We start from the raw sequence: 20,012 nt of genomic DNA on the forward strand, positions 1-20,012 counted from the left end.
TAAATAGGATTAAAAAAAGTTTTATTGTTAGTTTTTAATCTGTTCTTATAATATTGTTTTTATTATTAATCTATTCTGTTCTTATAATACATATTATTTTTAATTGTTTTGTTATAATACTATTTTTATTATTAATTAAAATTTAATAATAATAATAATTTTATTTGCACCCTGCCCATCTGACTGGGTTGCCCAACAAATATAAAAGTTTAATAAAACGTCAACATTAAAAACTTCCCTAAAGTTTTATTGGCTTTATATTGTATTCAGCTTATATATTTCAAAATACTAAGCAGTTTAGAAATGCTTTAAGATAAATAAGTAAGATAATGGAACACCCATAAAATGGAATTTGGAACAGGGCCTCATCAAGAAATCTTAAGTGTCACAAGGGGCCTACTTCTTAGAGAGTCCAATGGCTGCCCCAACTATCATAGTATATTTCATAGGCATTCAAACTCCTACTGCATCAACAGATTAGACTATCAGCACCATACCACCTGTTGGGTCTCCTCCACCGCTGGCAACAGCTGAATCTGGCAATGGTTAAGGCTGACAGTGACATCATCTTGGCCGCAAGAGATGATGCTACAATACTTCCACTGATAAATACCATTTTTGTGAGCACTACTGGAGCACCAAAGCACACAGAGATTCCTGCCAGCTTTCTTTCCCATGCTGACCAGTCATCTGTGAGCCTGCTTGCCTTAGTTTGGGATCTGCTGCTTCTTTCCTTGTCACGAATACCCAGGGGCAAGGCATTGTAAGTTTGCAACAAACTGCATTTCATAGGAGAAGGGGGAAAAAGATTTGGACACATGGATATTGTCTGCAAGATAACTTCACACACACACACACACACACACACACACACACACACACAACTTTACTACTATCTGCCTGCATCTTGAAGAAATATGACCTGTGATGTATTACTGTGGTGACATGGTATTTTGCCCATAAAGAGAATAGTTCTTAAATCATTTTTTAAAGAGCTATAGCTAGCCATTAGCTACTCAGTCCCCCCACCTGAAATGTGGAAACCACAATTTGCTAATTAAATACACTTTGATCATACAGGTTTTAGCAAACTCATTTGCATTGCCCCAAGTTTGCTTGTGACACGGAGACGCAAATAGTTTGAAGCAAAAAACAGTTGTTGTTTTTTTACACTGAATTGCCACACTGTATCTGTTGTGTATTTTATGCCTGTTTGGACTTACTGTTTAGTTGTTTGTTTACAAAATTTCCATGCCGCCTTCAACAAAAAGCCATCCGGGTAGTTTACAGAATTATAAAATAGAGTCTCTTAACTTTTTTTCAGGGCCTGGGAGCACATTTGGAAATCTGAGAAACTGGGGTGGGGGGACGGGCACCATAAAATACCTATTATTTCACACACAGAAAAAATGAATGATGCTCAGAAACACTCCCTGCCTCCCTCCCCCCAAAAATATCACACCTGGAAACAAACAATACACAGGCAAAAATCGATATTCATCTAAAAAAGAAAAGAAAATACTTGCAAATCATACCCAGAAAGACAACAACAAAGCATAAAAAAATAAGTAAAAAAACCATATTGGAAATTTCCCTTGATGCTCCCTATCCCCCCCGCCCCTCAGCAAACTCTCTTTTCTGATTTTAATGGCGAAGACTCAGAAGTGCTCTATCTAGGCAACGGGATGCATTACTCCCTAACTTTTTTTGTCTCTGTGGCCCGTCTAGCGGCCTCCAAGGCGGAAGAGTTTCATATGCCTGTCACAGTGGTGCAAAACAATGGCCTGATCTTCACCCCGCCCCTCCACTTCCGGTTCAGACGTCACGGACGCCGTCTTTCTTCGAACCTGCCTTCCCTCACGCAGACACCCGAACTCCGCGGCCCATTTCACTCTTCCGCCCTTCCTCCTCAGCTCGGAGGCCTATCGCGAGCGGAGGGCGGGGCGAAGCTTCAGCCAGTCAAAAGCCCAAAGCAGCGGCTAGAGGGCGGACGAGCGAGCGCCGCGAAGGAACTTCCGCTTCTCCGTACGACGACTTCAGGAAGAAGGAGGAAGCCACCGCGGCAAGAGCTGGCGAGATAGCGGAGGGGCTGTCGTGGTAGATTCGAGTCCGGCCGAGCTGTGAATCCGGGAAACGGCTCCCCCTCCCCCACCCCGCTCTCAACGGTTTTTTCCTCTCATAAACGTCGACATGACGTACCCAGGGTTCGGAGCGGTAAGTAGAAAGGGCGTGATTGGAGGGAAGGCCTGTCTGTCGGTCTGTCCGTCCCTCTCTCCCCCACCTACCCACCCAGCCGGGCCCTTTTCTCTGGCGGCGCGGCTGTCAGTCTCTCCTTGCTCGTCCTCCCGGCTGGGGTCAGAGCCGAGGGAGCCCGGCCGGCTCTTCAGGCTCCAGGCCCTTCTTTTTAAGGCCTTCCCGAAATTGGTCTCCTTCCGCCGAGCGCCCCCCCCTCCCCATAGTTGGCGGAGAAGCCATTAATGTGTGCAGTGCAAGAGGCGAGGAAGGAGGGAGAGAGGGAGGACTGTTCTCTTACAGCGGGAGGAAATGGAAGGCGTGCCTGACTCTGACACATCAAGCGAGCTAAAGGGTTGCCATTTTAAAAAAGAAAAGAGGAGGCGGGGGAAAAAAACACCTCTCCCTTTCTTTCTCTTCATAACTGGCCCAGCCTCTGCCTTGTGGATGACGTACCGCTTGCCATCCTATTAAATTTGAATACTTAATTCATGGTTGTGGAGCCACCGCTTAAAGGCATAGCAAGAAGATTTTTTCAGTGCTTAGGCCGTGCTTCTAGAAACTGGGTGATCTGTTAGAGCAGTACTGGTGTTTTTAGGTCCCTTGGTTAAAAGCACTGAAAATGCACTGCCGTAGGTGTAGGAAGACAGCGGGTGGTGCCTGGGGAAATCATTTCAGCTGTCGCAGTCTTTGCTGCTTTTAAGCTATCTAATGTGGGACACTGGGCCCTGGGGGGGGGGTTGCAGGGAAGGATAATTTGTCTTTTGTCACTGCTCGGCATCCCAGGTAAATAAGGTCATGACTGCAGGCTGAATTGATTTTTAAAATGTCAGGCAAGTTAAAGGTTGTAAGAATGGATGAATAGCAACCCATCCGATCTTGCTTTAAGAGAATTGGAAATTTATTTGCCTTTTGACTAAAATCAGGTGACATCTCCTTTTTTATATATAAATTTATTTGTTTTTTCAAATTAAAGTTTTCCAATCACGTATCCAACATACATCATAAAAACAAGATTTCAAAAAATCTCCTGGACTTCTCTCCTCCCCTTTGATCTGGAGGGAAGATCAGGTGAAATCTCAAGCACCTCTTTGCTACCCCATTAATATATATGTATGTGTGGCTAGAAGTCTAGCCTTAAACTTTAACTCAAATTGAGTCTAATTGTTTTATTGCATCCAAGTGAAATTGGTATATATAAATTTCTAAGTAGAACTGTTTTTTTCTACTCAAAAATTAAAACTTGCAGACCAGCCTTGTGGTTGGCAGTAGTCAAATACTTGCCAGGTCTGTTTGGGAATGGTATTCAAGAACTTTTTCAATGACATTCAGAAAAAAAGCTTACCTTTCCTCCCTAAGAGTGTTTTCCTGGCATGTAATGCTAAACCTCCTACTTCCCCAACCCCTAGAATAAGAAGCTTTGATGATAGTAGTCTGCTTCCTGGCTTACTGCACAAATAAAAATAGTCAGTTTATAGTGGTGCTGGAATTCCTTCAGTTGCAGGAAACTAGTTGAAACAAAATACTAAGCACTAGTGTGCTTTGGACTACTTTGTATTTGTAAGTAGTCATATTTTTCCTCATTTGGCTAGGTACAGTGTACTTAGTTGAAGTAGCTTGCATCACCACTGCAAAAGTAGCTGAACTAGCTAACTTTTTCTTTGCTGGTGCAATTTTGCAAATACTATTGGGGAAACTCAGATTTCCTGCGCTACTTTCTGGTACTCCTTAGCTGGTTTGCTTCTGTTATGATGTTACTTTGTTGAACTGCCCTTTCTGTACTGCCAGAGTACCATGCCTCCTGTGCCACCATACCCTTACAGTAGTGAATCCCAAATTAGTGGTCAAGAAAACTATCTGTTTCTATAAGTGTAAACGTTACCATAGTAAGATGTAGTGATATTAGAATTGTAGTGCACATACACTCCTTGAGTTTGTGAGGCACTTCAATTCAGTGAAAATAATCTGTTATAGACAATAAATGTTTGTGATGAGCTGGTAAATATAGTGAAATATGTATGTTCTTCTTTTCCTCTTCCTCAAAAGTATGGAGCTTACCGTGGGCAGGTGCCAATGCAAATGGCAATGGGTCAGCCAGTTCCTGGAGGAGTGCAAAGTGTGGCCCATGGTGGATCTCCTGGCTATTCTGTTTATTCTGGTGCCTATGCTGCAGCTGCTGCTGCTGATCCCTTGTGGACATTTTTCAGTGCTATTGCTGGACAGGTATGTTAGTTCAAGTTACTATCTTAAAGTTTTGAAAGAGGGCTCTTATGTTTTGATTGTAGTATAAGGCATAGACTAGTCCTCAGGAGTTTGCTTGCTAACATGTTAACAGTAACATCTGTATAGATCTGTCAGTGATTTGCAGCTTGAAAACATTTTAAATTGAAGATGGGCATTAGATAGTTCTATTTCTTTTTATTTCTTTTTTAGGGGATTGTGATATTGTTGAAAACTGGCCAAGCTCCTTAGTCACATTCTTTTTCCACCTGGTCAGTCAACTACATGTGTAAATTTGGCTCTTATAGGTTTAGATATTAAGTTTTCTTGTATCATCTCAAAAACATTGTATCATCTCAAAAACTGTCTTGTCTGCAACTTTAATACATACTGCCTAGCCTTTGAAACAAAAGGTTCTCTTTCTAAGAATGTGGGGACTCTTAAATATGATACTTTAGCTCCTTGGCTGCAAATCACTGAGCAGATAATTTTATTTCCAGGATTATATGTCATAAGGATGGGGAGGCTGTTTGTAACTGCCTTGGTGCTCCCTTTTCAATGCTGACAGGATTATATAGAATTTTGTATAGTTATTAATGAAGTAATAATAAAGTGAGCACTTTAAAATTTTGAGTCTGAAGCAGGCTTCTGGGTTGGAAGAGTCATATACATTGTATGTGGCTAGGTATTTTATAGAGTAGCACCAGTGTAATCTGGGCAAAAGGACTGGTTAAAAAAAAAGGTTATAGTAAAGATTCACGAAAGGGCATATGCATGGCCCCACAGGTCATTGGTCTCTAGAGCGTTTTGGGACTTGTGATGCCAATATGCATTCTCTCAAGAGTGTGGATCTGCAAAAGCAATATTCATGAAGAACTCCAGTTCCAGGTGAGTAACTCCTTTAGATTTTTCTCCCCTTGGCATTTTAATTTCTACAGTCTTTACCAAGCAAGGTTTCAAGTTGTTACATGTTACATCCTACATGTTAGCATTTCAGTAAGACATTTTAGGGAAGGCACAACTTTCATTTGTGATTGTCTTCTTCATACCAGGGGTACCATTTCAGATTTTGGTGCTGGTGTGGTTAAGCCAGGTCCAAAGGCCCACTCTTCACGTTGTAAGTGATGGCTGCAAAGAGCCAGCATATTGAAACAACTGTATTTTAATGATCAACAAGGACCTTGGATAGAATAATAATAGTAATAATAAAAATAATAATAAAGCAGGCAACATTGCACAAGCCTTTCTTTCTTTCTTTCTTTCTTTCTTTCTTTCTTTCTTTCTTTCTTTCTTTCCTCCCCCTTCCATCCCCAAAAATCTGGTCCAGAAAGTCCTCCGACCCTATGGATAAAATTTTGGGGACAACATGAGAGGCTGAGGGAGATAGGAAAAGAAGGTAAACTCCTGTTGTATGACTTCAGGCCCTTCTCATTCATGCATGGACACCACTGGAGATAACCTAGTGTTATTCACATCACACATGACTTTTTAAAGTAAAGGCATTGATGGCTTTGGTGTTCATAGATCCATTTGATTATATATAGTGCTCCTTTTGTAGAACGAATGAGCTAGCAGAGAAATGCTTCTGAGAATAATCACATGCCATCTGATGTAGCAACTGCCTTCTCTAGATGGCACTCCTAATCCACAAAAGTGGTCTTGGGTGGGAGTAACTGATCACTGCATGTAATGAATGTGTAATGAATATTTTGGTACTATTTTAGTATCATTTAATCTCAGTCTAAAACAACCCAGTAGTTCTTTAACTAAAAAAAGGCTCAACTGCATAGCATGAAAGGGAAGCACTTTTGAATGGAGATATTGGGAGACCACACTTAGGCATGGTTTCACACCACATTAAATTATAGTTAAGGTATTATGCACACTGTTGAAATTGCAGACACTGTGCTCCTCACTGACTGTTACTGGGTGCTGTCTAGAAAACAAGGCATGGTCTGAATTGTCATGTTAGCCAAACGTAGGCTCATGGTTTGCAAGCAAGCATTAGCCTGAGTTTGGACAACATGGCAAACCATTCCGTGGTTTGCTTGTTGGCAGAAGAAGGGAAGGAGTGAAACACTTGTGATTCCAGCAGCGTGCAGCAGCAAACTGCTCATTCACAGCAGATTATATTTTATTTTAATAATTACTTAATGCAAGATGTGAACTAGGTCAGAAGGTAGAACCTTATTTGTTATGTTTTGTTTGCATAGTTGCTGGGAAAACAAATGCTTCTGGCCAAATTCATGCTCTTTTACCTCTGGTCATTGGGACAAGCTGATAGATGAGGGGATTTTAAGCTAGTTGTTAGAACTCTGATACTTATTTAAGTGAGCATGTGTGAATTTTGAGTATGCTTTTCTGAAGCTAGTCTAAGCAGTGGAAAGTTGATAGAGGATTGTACCTGAAGTGGACTGTAGGAGGAGAGTGAGCGGGATGGAAACTTAGGGCTTTCTTTTCTTCTAGCAGAGAAAGAGAAAATTTCCAGAGTACCCTAGTTCCTAGATTGGGGAATGCAGCAGTGTGTTCTGGGGTAGCACTAGTAAGTGATGGTGAGATAGGTGGTCTTCCTTTGTGCACAGGGACAGTGGCTCCTTTCCACTTCAGGTTGTAAGGCAGACCTTACTGAAACCAGAAAAGGAGAAAGGAAGGTAATTAGCAAAATCTAGTATTTGCCTCCTGTTTTTATTCTTCTGGAGAACCAGAAATACTGTTAAGTTCAAAGCAGAACTAGTGTGCTTCACTCTGGCAGCTGCTGCTTTGAAACACTAGGCCTGGGATCCCTAGCTAGACGCCTTGAGCTCAGGAACACATTTGGAAGTCTAAACCTTGTGACACTCTGAACTCCCCAAAATGAGCTTAGCAAGCACCATGAGGACACCATGGTGGTCATGGGTGTCACATTGAGGACCCAGCACTAGACACTGTGTGGGTGAGTTGTTGAATGACTTCACCAGAAATACTGTATGAGGAAATGGCTTAAGGTAAGCCATGACTATGAAGTCTAGAAAAGTGGCCAATATATTAAGTAGCTTTCAGTTTTTTAATTAAGTAGAATAATTTTAATGTAACAATTTCCAGCCCTTCTATAAAGTTTTCTAAACAATACTGAAGTCTTGTGGATGCATCACTGGATTCAGGCCCCCAGTTTACATTTGAAGTAGTTAAGGCAGCAAGGTCTTGATTAATGGCAGGCAGGATAGGGGTTCATTGTACTGAGAGTTGGTGAGTCCACAGAAATCTAGGAAAGTCTTTGAAGAAATGAGTTGTGTGTGTGTTTTTTTTTTAAAAAAGTGGCTTGCCCAATAGTACAACTGTGTTCTAGTCATAAGGAACAGGCTATAGATATGAAAAAGAATACTGAAGATAATGGGAAACTCTTGTAACTGTAGGAACTCCACGTATATATTAGAGCAGCTGCGGGGAACCTTTGGCCTTCCGAATGTTGCTGAACTACAACTCCCATCCCTGGGTATTGGGCATGCTTGCTGAGGCTGGTGAGAGTTGTAGTTCAGCAGCACACCTGTATTAGACTAGCACATACGGTAATTAAATGTAGATTCCAGGTAAAAATACATTTTGGTTTCAAGTGTAGTTTCTCTTTTGGAAATAACATTATGAAGCACTGCCACCTTTTCATTGCTCAAAGCTTTACAGAAGTGGTTTTCAAACTTTGTATCTTCAGGGAACCCTTTCCACGTTGACTTACCTGGTGAAGCACACCGTAGGTACCTACTGTGGAGCAAAGGAATTCTGTAATACACATTTCAGAATTTATCTTAAGTAGGATCCAGGCTTTTTGGCTCCACAGAAACTGACCTTGCATCCTGAACACCCTTACAGAGGAGTAAGGGCCATTGAATGCAGTGGAAATTGCTTTGGAGTAAAATGCTTAAGATTGCTCTGTGAGTGCTCCAGAATGTACTGAACACAGCCCTGTAGCTGTGAGACATCAGGAAAGGTATTGACAAGCCATCTTTCTGGGAAGTTTTTCACCATAACTGTTTTTGTTGAAGAACCCTTGATAAGCTTCTGAGGAACTCAAGGGTTCCCCAATACATAGTTTGAAAACCACTACTTTAGAGTAATTGTATGTAAATGGGGTAACATATATGAAAAAGGGGGGAAATTACGTGCTTTGATTTTCTCCAAGTAGGACCTTAATTGATGACTTCCATATTTTTTTTCTTAATTCTCAAGTGTAATATTTTAGTAAATTTAGTTTTTTATAGGAGGAATAAACATTCACTCCTGAAGTACCAGTCAAATAAGCACAGTCTGTCATCTGCCATGTAGCAGGACCAGTGGGGTGATGGAAGCGTGGGCCTTGACACTCAAAAGAACTGATCAGGTAGAAACTTGCAGTGACATGGGTATTACTTTTGGAGGGGTGGGTAAAAGCAGGCCAGTGAAGTCATTTCTGAGTGTTGTTGCATTGTGGTCAGTCAGTGAGTCTCAGAAATGTATTTACCATCAAATTCCAACAATCCTTCTTTCCTGTGAGCTTACCCAATGAAAATTATTTTGTATTTGTGGGTAAATGGTATAAGTACCTTCACACTATTGTATAGTCTTGTTGGACAATTATCTGTAGGATGTGACTACATAGATCCACAGTTGACTAGAGATGTTTGACCTCTTTAGTGTTTAAATGTGGCTAAATAACACAAGTTCATATTCTTTCTCCTGAAACCCATGATCAGCATATAATAGTTTCTTAGACCTAACCAGGAGGAAGATCATCCCTTTCAGGTTAGAACAAGAGATTCATTTACACATGCTTCTGGGAAAATTCTTGTAAGAAGCCCAGTCACTTTAGGATAATAGGGTTTGCATGGGGTGAAAATGAAGTGGGTTTTAAATTTACTTCCCCCTTTACATTTTCATTGGAGAAGCTCACACACTAAGCTTTTCATTTTTATTTACTGCTATAAAAATCATCCCAAGGGAGGGGATGATATACAGTAATTTACAGTAATTTAGGAGACAAGATTCTTTGTGCCGTGTTAGGTGTGACATCTTAGTAGGATAATGTATTGATGTACCATGGTAGATGAAATTCTTCATGTCATTGTAAACAAATCTTCTGAGTGATAAGCTTTAGTTGATCAAACAAGTAGCTCACTGGCATTAGTACAGAGCTTCAGAACTGTTCAAAGAGCTACTTTATAGTCTTTCATTTCATTTTCTGGGTTTTTTATGTATACTATTCTCGCATGTAGATATCTTCTAAACTTAAGGTAACTTTTTGATCCGTTTTTGTACGCAGCTGGATTTGAGCTGACCTGTTAAACAACAATGAACATATATGTATAGGGTATTCCTGCAGGGAAGTAGATAATGGTGGGGGAAAGCCATCGTGTGTTGGTTTTAAAATAATCCGCCTTGTGATTTACAAAGCTGCGCATGAAACTTTTAAAATAGATTCAACACTTGTGGAAAAAATTTCAAGCAAAAAAACTTCATATGAAAAAGCTGTGCTATTGCAATATATCACTGCAGGACATGAGGAAGTTCTGCTTCATTTTTTAAAAAAATTAGGAAATGTTAGTTACTGCTTATTTAATTTAATTAGTTTGGTAAATTTCTAGATGAGTAATTTTCATGAACTATTCTAATTCTCTTAATTGAGGTAGAACAGTTGGCTAACAAATAAAATTCACACATACTTGATTTTGTATTACTAGATAGGTTAGTATACTTGAACCACAAATTTGTTATGCATTAATTTTACAGGATGGTGAAGTGGATGCTGAGGAGCTACAGAGATGTCTAACCCAGTCTGGAATCAGTGGAACTTACTCTCGTAAGACTTTGTTGCTTCTGAACACCTTAAATTCAATCTCCAAGAAGTTATTGCATTCTTCTATCTGTCTTGGCTAGTGCTGCACTGGCTGGGGCTGATGGGAGATGTAATGCAAAACATTAAGTTTGTTGTTAGATTTATATTCCACCTTTCTCAAGGTGGTGCAAGGTAGGTTAGGCTGAAAGACTGTGAGCAGTCCAAGGTCTCCCAGGAAGATTTGCAGCTGAGTGGAGATTTTAATTCTGGCCTCCCAGGTTCAAGTCAGGGAAGATTGTTCTTCATTTCCCTCTTGACTTGCTTAAGTCCTGTTTGCCTCTCTGTATCTGTAGCCACATGACTTATTTGGGCAGTTATGCCTTGAGTGATAAATATTGCATTTAATGTCCCTGCAACATGTGTAATGCAGCAAACAATGAGTGTGGCAGATGGCTTAATAAAATGTAAGGAATGATTTTTATCCAAACTATAGCATGTGATGATTGGCATTTCCATAGTACATAGTGGACCTGGATATACATGAAGGTGTGACTGTGTATCCGAAGAGCTCAGAAGGCAGATGTTCCTCTTGCTCTGCCTCCTGCCGTTGATGTTTTCAACTATTGTCATAGCTGATTTGATCGTTCAGACGACTTGGAATACTTATTCCTGCTTGTGGATACTTCTGCTCACTTTCTGCCTATCAAGGAAGCATATTCATTGCTGAATTCTTTCAGTTGCTAATTTGAACTCAATTCATAGCATGCTTTGCATGCTACTTGAATTGTTTTTTATCAAGGAATACTTTTTTTCTTTTACTTTTCTGATGTAAATTTTATAGTATTCTCCATTCTCATGCTAATTCACACAGGTTGTATAAAACCTTTAAAACAGGAAAAGTATTCTGAATACATTTTCTTTATGTCTGTCTCTTCTTTATATATAAATTAGCCATTGTTTTGCTAGCCATTACCTGTACATGAATTGCTAGTCTTTATAAACATCATTATGTTGCTAGTTGTGATAGTTTGAACAATAGTTATTAGAGCTGAAATCAATATATGCCATCTAGAATTAATGCATCTTTCACTTGTAATTTCAGCATTCAGCTTGGAGACGTGCAGAATTATGATATCAATGTTGGATGTATCCTTGGCAAAAGTCTTTAAGTATAACTGTAAAATTGATTTCATATGAAACCAGCTGGACCCAGGTTCAATATACAACAGGACCAAGGTTTCGGGATGCAGGGTTCTGAATATGTTTAGGAACAATCTTGTTTTGAAAGATGAAAAGAAACTAAGATTGATGAGGTTGTAGGACCATCTAAGCATTCAAAAACATGCTTTAGAACCTTCACTCCATATTTTGTGTTAACAGAAACTGGATACATCAACAAAGCTAATTCTGGACACTGATTCTGGGGGTTAAGCTACAGCTGCTGGTTTTGTGCAGTGGGAACTGCAGTTTAAACTACAGGCTCAGTGTGTTAGCCAGCATGTGCTAGTTACTGGGCTATCCCAACTCAAATGTGACCAACAGCAACAAAGTAGTGAGTATTGAATGGTATTTATGTACCAAGTGACAGGAAATAACTTAAAGTAATGTGTGTGGTTTTAAAAACAAACAAACAAACAAAAAAGCCTGTAATATTAGAGATAAGTTTGGAAAGCATACTACACTTAAAATAAACTGAATTTCATACTACCTAGGTTGGCAGTACTTGGTTTTGTGCTGCCTTGGAACACACTGATATTTTAAGGATTTTCCTTCTTGACCCTTTGCATCCTGTAGATCAGGGTGTAAATAAACAAAAAACAAGAAATAATTTCACTTGCTCAGATAGCTTGGAACGTAGAACAGCAGCTTAAAATGTTCTAAGCAAACTCCTGAATAAGAAGTTGGAAGATATGTATTCAAAACAAAAAATCTAATGCAGGTTTATGTATTTCTGTTCACCAACTTTCTTCAAGATGGTCTGTTTTCTTAACTATTACATTAGAGAGAGAATACTGGAAAAATGGGATACAATGAATTTAAGGAACTCTGGGCCGCTCTCAGTGCTTGGAAACAAAATTTCATGATGATAGATCAAGACCGAAGCGGAACTGTGGAACTTCATGAATTGACTCAAGTCATTGTAGCTATGGGTATGATATGTTGGCTAGACATGTGTTTTCAAGTAACTAATTATTTCCCTGTAAAAGTAGAATGGGTTGCTAGGAAGAGTATTTAAAAATGATATATTCAGGACGTTATACAGTATTTTAATGATTGGCTCTAGATAAATCTTGGTCATAACTTGCTCAGTCTATGGGTAGAAGAGCAAGCCTTTAAATGAACTCTGAGCAGAGTATTGAAGGATGTATGTGAACAGGAGTCTGACATTTGAAAGGATGAAGTTGTATCATGTATTGCTGCTCTCTTCTCAAAGCATCTTCATACAAAACAACCATTGGTCTGAATTGTCCGGGATTTTGAAAATCTTCATTGATTGATTACAGGGTACACAAATAATGCAGGATTGAATTGCTCAGGCATACATGACAGAAGGCGATAGTTCCAGTGTGAGCACAGTAGAAAAAGCTGCTGGCTTTCCTATTAGAGAACAGGGAGATTGATTGGGAGGACATCTTTGAAGTCCTATTAGTTTCTAGTAATCCATTCTGATCAATGTGCCCGAGAACTCAGGGTTTGGGACCAGCATTACAGCTCTAGATGTGATTCTGGGAGCCCATGTCTTTGCAAAATGGGGTAGGTGGTGGTCTAGAATCAGCCATGTGCTTATTCCTTCTCTTCCTTGCCCATTGCTTCCTCTACAGTTCCCTTCTCACAGTTTGGGCTCTAAATTCATATTTACACATTGCAGGAAAAGCATTTTGGGAGGAAGGTTAAGCAGTTCTCTTTCACTTGCCCATCTCTGCTCCTGACATCCATATCCAGGTCCCTAGTGAATATGTGAGACAGTCCTTAGAGCGATGGACCTGCCTTCCTTCCCTTAGTCTGTGAAGGAAGGAATATATCATAGTATTATATAATTTCCCCACTGTACCTAGAAGGGAAAGATGCAGCTCCCTGCATCTTTATTCTTGGAGTGCATGTATTGTGTTCCCCTCTTGAGTTTTAGTTCAAAGAGGGCTGTGAATGCTATTTTTTATTAAGATAACAAAAACGCTTGTTTAAGCATTTTGCTCTGAAGTTGACATGTTTTTCTCCTTGACCTTGTCTAGGTTATAGGCTAAGCCCACAGACATTAATTGCTATTGTAAAACGTTACAGCAAGAATGGCAGAATCTTTTTTGATGATTATGTGGCTTGCTGCGTGAAGCTTCGGGCTTTGACGGGTAAGATGCTTTATAGTTATTTTTGTAACAATTCTGTATCTGATGCCAGTTGATGACTATTTTTGTTACATTTGTAACTGTAATTTTTTCTATGTTGTCAGCTGCCTTGAGCACGGTTTGAACTGTGGAAAGGTGGCATACAAATAAAATGATGCATGTCTCTAAATAATGCAGCATTAGAATCTGAAGTGAGATTAAATTTAAGGGGTGAAATCCCATGATGTGCAAGTGGGCTTCCACTCACTTCCCATTTCTCTTTCTCCTGCACACCCCAAAATCTGCTCTGTTGGGTTGACAATCCTCCAGAACAGATTTCGAGGGTGTGCAAGCAAGAGCAGAGGGATGTGTCATATTGGAAGTCCCAATATGCAAGCAGAAGTCTATTTCGTAGGCAGTATCTGATGCAACCCAAGGATTCTGTGCACTCTTACTTTTTTCAGCTTAAAAATCAGGTCATTGTGAAATGCAAAATGCAGTAAATGTGACAAAATACTCAGCTGCAGGGTCTGGCAGCATGATATTCAGGTAGCTGCAAAGCACGGCATAAACTTGAAACATCTGGGGCCAAATTTTGTGCCTTGTATAATCTCGTTGACTTGATTAGGACTGAACATTACTGAGACTATTGTCTGATTTCTTTGTCTGTTAGTGGAATTTATTGTAACTCAATTGAAAAGGTTGCTTTTGGAGGATATAATCTTGTGTTTGGTAGAATATTTTAGCCCAGTTCCAGTTCAGTGAGACTTGAGCATGCAAACAAGTTTCAGATTGTGCATCAGAATGTTTACAATATAAATATTACTTTCTTTTAACAGATTTCTTTAGGAGAAGAGACAGCATGCAACAGGGCATTGTGAATCTTGTATACGATGATGTAAGTAACATAATTAATAATTGGTTGTTCAAATTATAACTTTCATTATGTACTGGCAATATTTTCAGATTTTTTTTTCTGAAGAGAGAATATCTAAAAGTAGTGATTGTTCTTGGGAAATAATTTCAGGATAGTGTTGAACTTCTTTCAGAATCTCATCTGTGGTGTCCTGTGCATTAAACAAGTTTTTGGACTGTGTTTTTCTCCCAACACCCTTAGTTCAGATGAACTGTCATGCTTGAAATCTTGATTAGTCAGTTTGGTTATACTGTACTCCGGGATGTTCAGCCTTTGGAAACTATTTGTATGAATGCTAATAGTACAGCAGGAGTTCTAATAAATTTTGCATTGGAAAATCAGACAATGCAGTTCTAATAATGCATCTTAAATAGTAACTGCAAATGTTGTTATGGGCCTTATTTTGATTGCGGTTAGGTATTGGATCATAGAGTTGGAAGGGATCACAAGGGCCATCTAGTTCAACCAATGCAGGAATCTTTCACCTAGCCTGGGGCTTGAATCCACAGCTCTAGGATTAAGACCATCTCTATTTTCTAAGCAGAGAGATGAATGAGTCTCTTGGCCATGCATGTAGCTTTTTTGCTCCTTCCTTTTTGTGAGTGAAATATTCTGTGAACTATTTAAATATTCCAAAACTCTATTTTGTCTGAACCAGGAAACTCTGAGTAACTGCTTTGGAATAAGTCAGGATATGAAGCCACGGTTCATAGGAAATTAGTTGAAGAGTTCCTGTTTTATTCCTTCTTTGAAGGAGTATGGTCATCTGAACCAGCCCACACTGGTCCTTTGTGTATTAAATACTGTTTCTCAGATTTGGGATGTTTATGGCATGTCCTTCAGCTAGGAAAACATAAGTGTTTGGGGCACGTAACTCATTCACAGTTGTTCTTTATTTTTCTGGATTATTACTACTGTCATGGAAAGCAGTTGGAAGAATAGATGAAATAGATTCCTTGAACTGCATATTAAATTCTCTCAATTTCCATCTCAACAGTAGCAGAACTCGCTGCAATTGCCAAACCCTACCACTATGTGTAGCTTTCAGCCTGCAAAGATACAAATATACAGGGAACAGACTGCCAAGGCATCTAAAACTAAGCAGATGCATGTCTATGCTTTATCACAGTTTTAGGGCAGATGATTTTCATTATCAAATTTTGCGTCTCTTGTTACATTAGTACTCTTTGTTCAAGTAATGAGGAGCCACATTGGGTGTTACTGAATACTGAAAGTACTGTGTAGGATGGTGATAATCTGTGTGTTTTGGGGTTTGGTGGTTTTTGCTGTTGCTGGCATACAGTAAAAAACTTGACTCTGTTTTGATAATAAAGTATATCTAAATTCAGTTATGATTCGTTGGTCAATAATTTTATTTGACTGGCACATTTTTACCTTTTTATATTTGCTTGAATTCACTGTTGAACTTCTGTAAGCAGCAAACTCATTTTTTTTCACACAAGGGCTTTTGAGGCTACTGTTCATGAAAGTAGGAAAACAGTTTGTTTCTGAACCCCTCTACAACCCCCTGCGCTGATTGCCAACAATACCAGCCCTCCTGTGCAGATTTTCAGGAGGCACAATGGACTTACAGGGTGAAGCTTCCTCCTCCTCCCTTCCTTCAACAAAAACATTTTGTGAGCAGAATTCTGCTCTGATTTTGACAGTTGGCCCCAATATATTTTACTTCTTGACCTGCGTATAGTGAACAAATCCCAAACTGCACTATGCTCATTCTTTGTCTAGTTAAAAAATCACTTTCTTTAAATTGGCAGTTAATATTGGCAGTTAATATTACAATTGCTTTTGTTTTTCAGTTCTTGCAGTGCACCATGGCTATCTGAGTGCCAACTGTGGAAGAAAATTCCATGTATAATTTCAACTACTTTGAGAAAACTAACTGAAAATGCTGTGAAAATGAAGCTGCCATTGATTTTTCCACATTTCTGCCTGCTAATGCATCATTTCTGTATAAATATATTTGACTTTTAGTGTGTAGTTTGACAATAAACAAATGTTCACATTTTACAGTAATTCTTAGAAGTGTGCCATTCTTTATGCATATGGATGGTAGACTTTTTATATTTTGGGATTATGCTCTCAGGATTGATAAGAGGAAACAATCACATTTCATGTAATGGTTATAAACAGGGTTTAGTTTATCTTAAAGTGCACTCCCCCCAATACCTGCTGGCTTAAATTGCAATAAAGATTAGCTGTAATTGGCATTCTAGTGTTCTACAACCTCAGTTGTTTCATGTGCTGCACGCCTATGAAATAATAAATGCCTGGAATAAAAAAGAATTCGTATTTGTCACAAGTACAAACTTAAAACATATTTCTTCTTCGGGATGTTCAGTAGATTTATTTGACTGTAGACTAGTATAACATGTTCATAGTGAAGATTATATTTAATGGTAGTTGAAAACTTTTTGTTTAACTATTTTTATCCTCTTGAAGATGTAATCCTCAGAAGAATTTGTGTGCCTCTCTAGAGCACCCATTTTTTCCTTTAAATGTTTGAGGCTTCTTTCTTAGATGTGTGAAAGAAAAAGTCCTAATTGACCCTTTCTTGTTCTCAGCTAAAATCCCCATATTATTTGAACAAACTTGTGAACAAATGCCTGAGCAGATTGATTACAGAATCCAGCTTTGTGCGTCATATACAGTGCATTGTAGTTACTACCAGAAACAAGGACAATGTTGACTGCCTGGGAAGCTGTTGGTATGAAGTAGCTTCTTGCATGGTTGTGATAATTTCAGCCAGGCCAGCTTATTGATGCCATTTTCTTTTTCTAGTAGCTACTATTCTGCAAGTTTAACGTGTAAATGGATGCATACCAGTGCTTTTTCTTTTACTATTCAAGCCAAATCTTGCATCTGTTCATTATTTGTGAGCGTAGTGAAACTTCAAGTTAGGATAGCAACACTTTCCAGGCTTTGATCAATGGGCTTGATAACGTTTGGGTCTACAAGATATGTTGAGATGAATCTGCAGCCCAACCTTGTGAGCCGCTATGCAGGTGCTGCTGCCCCAAGTAGTAGGTGGGAGGAAGACAAGGTTAGGATAGGGCTTTGTGCAGTTGCAGCAGCTGGCATCAACAGATGTACAACAATATATTGTTTCCTCTGTGCTTCAAAAAGCACCAAGCAAGCTCTGATGAAGAGGGCAGAATTGGACAGCCCTCTGTATTGTTAGCCCCACTGGAAACAGCCAGAGGGTCTATTCAGTGGTGCAGCCTTGTTGCCATTTCTTGACATATTTGATGGCATGATGAAAGTTGCATGTTCTGACCAATTTCCTCAGCCAAGGATACATTACTTAGCTGCCAAGGCACAAATCCAGGTTAATTCTGCCACTGCTAAACATTTTAAGGGTCAATTTGCCTATTGTGATTTAAAAAAATTCTTGTGCTGAGAAAGATTGTTTTTAGAATGGAATCAGTAATGTATGGATTTAACACTTCAGTTGTTTGTGTCTTGCAGCATCTACCCATAGAATCTCACTAGTATAATGGACTCTTTTCTAAAAGGATATTGCGTTATCATCCAGTCCCTGTAACTCGTATTGGCAGTTTAAAATCAAAGTTCTGAAATCATTGACACACTTCGTATGCATATTTTGCTGTTCACAATTGTCGAGTAATAGTTGTAGATTATTTGCAATCTGCTACGTAGCGATTTTCGTACATTCTGAAATAACTGGATACTGTTCTAACTGTACAAATGTAGTAACTATTTTCAGTGCCATTCCAGGCAATTGTTTGGAAATAAACTTGGAACTCGCTTTATATTCTTTCATACCAAGACGGTGTAACTCTGAGATGATACAGTTCTTGAGCACTACAGTAATGTTGCAGGATATGCTAGATCTTTAATTATTATTATTATTATTAATTAAACTTGTATTTCGTTGAAAGCATTAGCACAGCATGGTAGGTGACAGTTGTAGGTGGGAGAAGATAACTATCAAGATTCTTAACTTTGAAGTGTGCGAGACCAGCTATACAATTTCGAAGAAAAAGTTGTAGTACAACTCCTTTAAATCTCTTGCTACATACACTGGTGGAGTTCATGCATGTTTCCAGTCTTTCAAAAATGAGTGTTTGCTAGAAGGGTAGCATTATCCCAGGAATATCCCAACTCCCACCAGCCCCAGCTAGTATGGGCAATAATCATGAAAACTGGTATCAAATAACAGCTGACAGGATACAGATTCCACATCCCTGTGTTACACACTTCTCACAGTGCTATTTTTCTCTACACACAAAATTTTCTACTTCCTTGATCATGTAAATATGTGAGGCTGCCTCAATGATTAAGAGGAATCTATCTGAGATTAAATACACTGCATATTGCCAGTTCTATGAGGGATGACTTGGGAAGATCAAAACAAAATAAAAAAATTCCTTCCAGTAGCATCTTAAAGACCAACCAAGTTAGTTCTTGGTATGAGCTTTCGTGTGCATGCACACTTCTTCAGATACCAAGTGTGCATGCACACGAAAGCTCATACCAAGAACTAACTTGGTTGGTCTTTAAGATGCTACTGGAAGGAATTTTTTTATTTTGTTTTGACTATGGCAGACCAACACGGCTACCTATCTGTAATTGGGAAGATCAGTCTGTACTCTTTGCATGTCATAACTGATGTAACAAAAAATAATTAGATGCAGCAACTGCTGCCGAGTGTCCCAAAATAATGTAGGATCACAAATGAATAACCACCCATTGTGCATACCGCTGAAAAAAGATCTAAAGGTATAGTTGGATGATACACATAAAAGCAAACTCTTTGCAAGCCTGCACATCTTCATTATCCTGGAGTCTGTCTTAATGCGGGAGGTAGTTGGACCTGAAACACATAGCTGGAAGATTGGGGAGGCTAGCTAGTGGTGTCCAATTTCATTTTTACAAATGGACCCATAGAAAGGAGTCTTGAGACCTGGTTGAGATGTCTGAAAATTACTGAAGCCCAAGGGTGGATGCAAGTAAGTGAGGCAACACTGTTCAGACTGTGACTGCGAGGCTCACTGGTCCTCCACCCACCATTTAAGTAATAACTGGCATAAGTGAGACTGAACCCCTCCACTGAAGGCAAGTGAGATACCCTCTTCCCAGAGGTGGCTAGTGTCCATTGGGGCTAGTGAGGCAGAAGGTGGGAAGACCAACAATAGGTGCAGCCAGAATCAAAGGCAGGTGGGAGAAAAACTAGAAATGAGATTAAAAGGAGGGCATGGACATCAGTGTTGCCTCCTGGAGTGGTTGCAAGAAGGCAGGGAAATGGGGATTGGCTGAGCGTAGATTGAGTTTGCAGTGCTACATTTGCAATAGACCTGCCTCTCCCCTAAACCCCCTGTTTGTCCAACCTGGGACATGATACTTGCATCTCTTTCAATTAAAATCATGAATGGCTTTGAGCATTAAAAACACACAAAAATTGCGAAGCCATCTAGAACATTTTAAACTACAGTACTGCCATATGTAGTGATCAGTATGACTAGCAGAAGCAAAATCTTCCGAGGGCAATTTGAGCAGGCCT

The 20,012-nt window shown here is 39.4% G+C and overlaps 1 protein-coding gene across 2 annotated transcripts; it reads left to right on the forward strand.

The window, feature by feature from the left end:
• The first annotated feature begins 2,033 nt into the window (after positions 1-2,033).
• GCA (grancalcin) lies at positions 2,034-18,261 on the forward strand. 2 transcript variants are annotated; one of them, XM_079971421.1, is made up of 8 exons: positions 2,034-2,214; positions 4,279-4,455; positions 10,189-10,258; positions 11,337-11,380; positions 12,237-12,384; positions 13,465-13,578; positions 14,394-14,452; positions 16,288-18,261. In XM_079971421.1, exons 1-8 carry the CDS (start codon positions 2,191-2,193, stop codon positions 16,312-16,314), a joined length of 663 nt encoding a protein of 220 aa, XP_079827547.1. In that variant the 5' UTR covers positions 2,034-2,190; the 3' UTR covers positions 16,315-18,261. The 2 variants fall into 2 exon arrangements, with proteins under 2 accessions (XP_079827547.1, XP_079827548.1); XM_079971422.1 differs by lacking the exon at positions 2,034-2,214 and adding an exon at positions 5,239-5,340 and having other exon boundaries at positions 4,317-4,455.
• The last annotated feature ends 1,751 nt before the right edge of the window (positions 18,262-20,012 follow it).

Source organism: Podarcis cretensis (assembly GCF_951804945.1).
Source record: "Podarcis cretensis genome assembly, chromosome: 1".
In the NCBI taxonomy this organism is placed as follows: Eukaryota; Metazoa; Chordata; class Lepidosauria; order Squamata; family Lacertidae; genus Podarcis; species Podarcis cretensis.

Coding starts and splice junctions, on each gene's coding strand:
- GCA (XM_079971421.1), top strand. CDS start 2,191: ATGACGTACCCAGGGTTCGGAGCG. Junction 2,215..4,278: donor CGTACCCAGGGTTCGGAGCG/GTAAGTAGAAAG, acceptor CTTCCTCAAAAG/TATGGAGCTTACCGTGGGCA. Junction 13,579..14,393: donor GAAGCTTCGGGCTTTGACGG/GTAAGATGCTTT, acceptor TTCTTTTAACAG/ATTTCTTTAGGAGAAGAGAC.